Source organism: Eriocheir sinensis, chromosome 1, assembly GCF_024679095.1.
Source record: "Eriocheir sinensis breed Jianghai 21 chromosome 1, ASM2467909v1, whole genome shotgun sequence".
Lineage (NCBI taxonomy): Eukaryota > Metazoa > Arthropoda > Malacostraca > Decapoda > Varunidae > Eriocheir > Eriocheir sinensis.
Window position 1 is genome coordinate 28,617,850 of NC_066509.1, and position 6,245 is coordinate 28,624,094.

Below are 6,245 nucleotides of genomic sequence, written 5' to 3' on the forward strand. Positions count from 1 at the left end.
CAGTGCACGACACTCACCGTCACCTGACCGACAAGTGTCTCCGCTGCCTCCACACCGTCCCCACAGCCTTCACACGCCGGGTTCCCTCCCTGACTGACAACTGTTCTCCTCCTCTCCTCCCTTTTGCCCTCCCCCTCCCCTCCCCTTCCTCTAGGATTGGTTATTACCCCCTCTCTCCTCCTCCATTTCTTTTCTTCATCAACTACGTAATTATCACTACTTCCTCCTCCCGCTCCCTCTCCATAATAGCCTAATAACGCACGCACGCACGCACGCACGCACGCACGCACTCTCTCTCTCTCTCTCTCTGTCCAACCACCTCTTCCTCCTCCCTGTTTCCTAATTACCTCCTCCATCGCTCCTCATCCTCTTCAACTATATAACTATCGTCACCCTTCCTCCATGTTCCTCAGGTACCCACTCTCCTTAATACTTGATGCCCTCAAACCAAACAACTATCACCACTACTTCAGTTTCCTCCTTTCTTCCTCCATGTTTCTTCCGTCATAATAACTTCATAACACTGCTCGCCAGTCTCACACTACACAGCCACCACAACCTCCTCCGCCTGTTCAGCGCCAACCATCGGAGCCGCAGAGAAGGGCCAAAAGGGGTCAGTAAGGGAGGAGAGAGACCGGCACTGTGCTTGCATGGCTGTGGACGAGCCCTGCAGAGGTGGACATGGCCAAGGGGAGTGTGTCAGGGCAGGGCTCGCGGGGTGTAGGCAACAGGCCGGCTACAGCTGCACCTGCTACTGGGCAAGAGGGAGTGACGTGACAGTTGTGTAGCTTAGGATGAAGAGTAAGGCATTATACTGCCCCATACAACTCTACGCCCTTGTCTCTCCTTCTTCCTGCCTGTGCTTCCCCACTAACCCACTTCCTTCTTGCTGTACCTTGATTAAGAAAAGGCAGTATGGGGCGGCGATGATGAAGAAACGAGGAGACGGAAGAAAATGGGGAGGAGGATGAGGAGGAGGAGGTAGTGAAATGATGGTTATGTAGAGAGAGAGAGAGAGAGAGAGAGAGAGAGAGAGAGAGAGAGAGAGAGAGAGAGAGAGAGAGAGAGAGAGAGAGAGAGAGAGAGAGAGAGAGAGAGAGAGAGAGAGAGAGAGAGAGAGAGAGAGAGAGATAAATAATAATAAATAAATAAACTTTATTTCCACTAAAAAGTGGTTATTCTAAACATCTAAATATACATGGTAGGTTATACATATAAATATACATGGTGTATTATACATCTAAATATACATGATAGAATATACAGAAGGCAGTAAAGTAGATAATACATTCATGCAGAGGTCAACAGCTTCTTTAAGAATTGATTTTAATGTGGTCAGATTATGAGAGTCTTTTATTTCATTCGGTAATTGGTTCCATAATTTAGGACCTAATACATGAAAGGCTCTTGCACCTGTGTCGGTGTTGGTTCTCGGGACGTAGAGATTGTTTTGTTGTCTTGTTGTTGAGTCAGTCATATAGTTAACAGTAGGGAGAGAGAGGATGTGGTCTGGGTAATCCTTTATTTTCAGCTTAAACACTTTTGTGATGAGGTTAAAGGTGATTAGGTCTTTGATTTTAAGCCATTGTAAATCTTTAAATAATGGAGTGACATGATCGTATTTCCTGGCTTTCCCATCTGCCACTTTTATCGCGAAGTTTTGTAGGTTTTGAACTTTGTGTATTAAAGTTGAGTTTGTTGTCCCCATATTGTGATGCCGTATTTATGATGCTTAATACCAAAGTCTGGATAACCATTAAGCGTGTTTCTTTGTTGAAGAGATCTTTGTGTCTGTTAATGAAATTTAAGGTTCCCATTGTTTTCCTAGTCATTTCATTTATGTGTCGGTCGAAGGTCATTGTGTGAATCCAGATGAAAGCCAAGGTTCTTAACATGGAGGAGGGGCTGTATGACGCCATCGGCACATCTGATGGTGGTGTTGTTAGGTATGTGTGCCAGGAGTTGGCGTGTGCCTAGGAAGATACATTGTGTCTTACTGATGTTTAGCTGAAGGCCGTTCTGTAGAAAATAGGTTCTTATTTGTTTCAAAGTGATCTCAGTTTTATTAATTAAAGTATTTATTTCGTTGATATTACCGCTGTGGAGGAACTGTGTGTCGTCAGCGTATTGTACTAGAAGGCAGTTATTGATATAGGTAGATATGTCATTTACATGGATATTGAATAATGTTGGGCCTAGTATTGAGCCTTGGGGGACTCCAAAGGCTACTGATTTCTTGGATGAGACGATGTCTTTGATGCGGACTGACTGTGACCTGTCATCGAGGTAATTGTCAAACCAGTAGGTGTCAACATTAATCTGTTGAAGTTTTCGAGTAAGATGGTGGCTGACACTGTCGAAGGCTTTAGAAAGGTCGCAGAGTGTTAAAAGTGATATTTGTTTGTTGTCTATATTATCATAAATTTTATTGGTAATGACTTGCAGCGCTGTCTCTGTAGAGAGTTTTGGTCTAAAGCCGTGTTGGGTTGGAGAGAAGTTTGTTACGTTCCAGGAATGACATTAATTGATTGGCAACTACCTTTTCTAATATTTTGAAAAATTGGAAGTAGAGAGATGGGACGATAATTTCCTATTTCGTCTGGGTTACTGTTTTTATATAGTGGGTGGACAACAGCATTTTTCCAGGAGGCAGGAAAAATGCCTGTGACGATTGAGGTATTTATGATGGTTGTGAGGTAGAAGACGATAACTATAAGTGAGTCTTTGATAAACCTTAGGGAAATGTTATCACAACCAAACGATTTAGTATTTTGAAGCTGTTTTACAGTTAAGATGATTGTGTTCTGGTCTACTGGCTGAGGTCTGAAAAGCGCGAGATTAGTGGGGGTAGAGGGCGCGACCGGGATGTTAGGAGCTTCGTTAAGGTGATTACGGTTTTCGACTGTTAATGATTCTTGAGTTGATTCGTATGTGGTTAGGCCGACGTTCGCAAAGAAGTTATTAAAATCTTCAGCTTTTTCACTTATGTTCTCAAGGGGCGGGTGGGTCGTGCTCTGTGTCTTACTAGGAATAATAGTTTTTAATGTGGTCCAAGTTGCAGCTGTGTTATTTTTGCAGGTATGTAGTTCTTGGTGGTAGTAATTTTTCTTTGAAGTGGTTAGTAGACGTTTGACGTTTTTCTTTATTTCTTTATATTTTTGCTGTATAATCACGTTATATCTGTGATTTTTTAATATTCTTTGAGCTTTCTTGCGTTCTGCTAATGCCTCTTTAATTTCATCATTGATCCAAGGTGCGGGGGGTCGGTGAAGAACGATATTAGATATCGGAGCGCTTCTGTCGAGACTGGTAGTAATGACAGATGTTAGTATAGACACTTGTTTATCGACATCGTCAGTGCGTAATATCTCATTTAGTGTGGAGGTTTCCTCTAGGATATGGGAGCATAGAAGGTCGCTGTTATATTTTCTTAGGTCACGTTTAGTTACGGTGATGGGTTGGCGCTTGGGTTTAAGGATGTTGACAGAGGCGCCTATAAGCTCGTGGTCTGCGACCGTGCAAGGGATTACGTAGGAATGAGTGATAATATCTGGCTTGTTAGTGATGATCACATCTAGGAGGGTTGCAGAAGTGGGTGTCACTCGTGTGGGTGTGTTTATAATTTGTGTAAGCTATTGTTGGCTATTATACGTGATAGTTTACTGTTGGGTAGGAGGTTGTCGTTGAGGTCACCTAATAAGAAAAATGTCTTTTACGCATAATTAATGCCCTCAATGTGTCTTCTATGTGATCAAATGAAGTAGAACAGGCCTTAGGATGTCGGTAGATACTGTTTATAAGGATGGAGGTAGTTTTCATTGAACTTGGATACAAATTTCATCTACCCCTTCGTGTTTAGGTACGCCTGTGTTTATCGAAGCTGAGTGTAAGTCATTATGAACATATATACATGCCCCTCCGCCTTTGCCTCTGTCTTGTCTGTAAAGTTTAAAGTTAGGAATGTTCGCGTGTGAGTCTGGGGTGTGTGTGAGTAACCATGATTCACTGATGCATAATATGTCGATTTGCCTTTCGTTGATTAATAGGTTGATTTCATCCAAATTATTGAGTAATGATTGTGCATTTATGTGTTCAATAGTTAGGTTGTCTTTTTTGTTCGTAAACTGAGAACTAACGGCAACGGCAGAACATTCTTTGCCTTTCTTCTAGCGTGAGGTGTAATAGTGACAATGGCGATCCTTGTGCCCGTATTCTAAACATTCATAGCAACGCACTTTATGATCAAGCCTACAGTTTGATTGGACATGATTAAATTCCCCGCAGTTATAACATCCCACTTTCCTGTTGGATGAGTGTCCTGAGCGTGGAGGGGGGGTGTTGTAGGCTTGCGTGTCCCGTGATGGCAGGCGTGGTGGAGAGGTGGTGTAGCCACGGTGTCCGGCGCGGTTTGTGGGCGGCGCGTTGTAGCTCATTTGCGTGTCTCGGGAGGGCGGGTGTGTTGGGGAGGAGCCGTACCTGAGGTCTTTAAGGTGGGGTTGCTGGGGCGGTGGGTCGTGGCCGCGGTGTCCGTCAGGTGTGTAGGTGTGGTGATAAGCTCCTCGGGGGCTCCTTGAGCCTCTTCCCGGTAGGGAGGGGTAGTGGCTCTGTTTGACAGGAGGACAGGAGGAGCTGTACCTGAGGTCTGTAGAGTGAGGTCGCCAGGGGGGTGAGTCATGGCCTCGGTATCCGTCTGCTGTGTAGGTGGGGTGATGAGCTCCTTGGGGGCTCCTCAAATCATTTCCTGTTTCTTTTCTACGTCGCCGGTTGACAACCAGTTGCCACCCCTCGCTCGTTTCAAGTTCCTGGCTGTGTGTGTTTCTTTCGTTCTGCGAGACTGCAGATTTTTCCTTGTTTGTAGGGGGTACAGTTAGGGAGTGATGGCGGATGTTCATGAGTTTCCTTTCCGTATTCGCTTTCATTTTCTCCCAGTTCACACAGTTGTTAAAGGTTGGGAGATGTTTTGCAAATACTTTGAGCAGCCTGACCACTCCAGTCCTATTCAGGAGTGTCACTTCATCCCCAAGGTCTTCGTAGCATGACTCATCTATTTCTTTAGTTAAGAGTCTGAAGGCAGGGTCAGGGTTCACTACATGAATGCTGTTGTCTTCCGCCCACTTTGTTATGTGTTCATTGTGGTCGTTGATCATGCCTTGCAGGACGTCGGACTTGGGGGTGGGGACAAGTAAGCTTACGTATATTTTCATGTTATTGTTTTTTTGCTTAAGCTCACTAATTAAAGCTCCCAGGTTGTCAAGAGTCTCTTCTGGGGTGTTATTTTCCTTCAGATCAGATAATCCACCATAAATTATGCACTTAGATGGCTGCCAAGAGAGCTTCTCCTCGACCCAACACTTCATGAGGTCAAAAGTAACGTGGTGGAGTGTTCTGATCTTACAATTTTCCCTGAGGTCGGTAGCCCATATATTGGTTAGGTTCTCGTCACCGAGCAGTAGAGTGTCCGTCACCAAAGTTTCTTCACTTTCCAAGGATGTGTGTGGAATCTGGGGATTGTGTCTATCTTGGTTGTTAGGGTTATTATCTTGCATATTGTGCTGGCTAGGACTGAGTGGGGTCACAGTGTTATCTAGAGTTTGGACACGATTTTCCATACCGAGAGTTTTTTCGGAGGATGTCGCCTGAGTATCAATCGTGCAGTTTACCTTGGTTAAAATGTTGTCAACAGCTTTCTCCAATCTAGCCACACGACTGGTAAGAGTGCCAAGGGGCGATGAGTCAGTCCCAGTAGTCTGCAGTGGATGTGAGGGGACAGGATGTCCTGTTTCCAGGGCTGCCAGGCGTTCCATCACATTTGCCAACACTGAATTAGTTTTTGTTAGTTCACTGTTCAGACGAGTTATTTCGCGATCCTTTTCTTCTAAGTTTTCCTGATCACTTGCAAATCCGTTTGTTAGTGCCAGACTTGGTTGATTAGAAAGACTGGTAATGGTTTGGTTTTCATGGGGAGAGTTGAATTGTAATGAGTTTTGTGGAGAATTTAGGATTTTTTCGATTAATTGATCTTTCTTTACCCATATGTTACTAATTCCAATTTCTCGGCATCGCTTTTGGAGTTCTAGTTTCGTAAAATTTTCACTGAGATATTCCTTTGTTAGGGTCACTGCTTGGTCACCACGTGTTGCTGTTTTCGGGTCACTGCTTGCCGCCACTTCTATGTTATCTTTTTCTCCTTCGTTTGAGTTGCGCACTTCACTTACAGGGCTGGTGATGTCACTACTCACTACTAC

General features: G+C 44.3%; 1 protein-coding gene across 1 annotated transcript in view; it reads right to left on the reverse strand.

Moving 5' to 3' along the window:
- Positions 1 to 4,675, reverse strand: part of LOC126980717 (uncharacterized) — a 32,562-nt gene extending 27,887 nt beyond the window's left edge. Inside the window, exon 1 of the mRNA XM_050831292.1 lies at positions 4,477 to 4,675. Coding sequence (XP_050687249.1) covers positions 4,477 to 4,675 — 199 coding nt within the window. The remainder of the gene's footprint in view (positions 1 to 4,476) is intronic.
- Between the last annotated feature and the right edge of the window lie 1,570 nt (positions 4,676 to 6,245).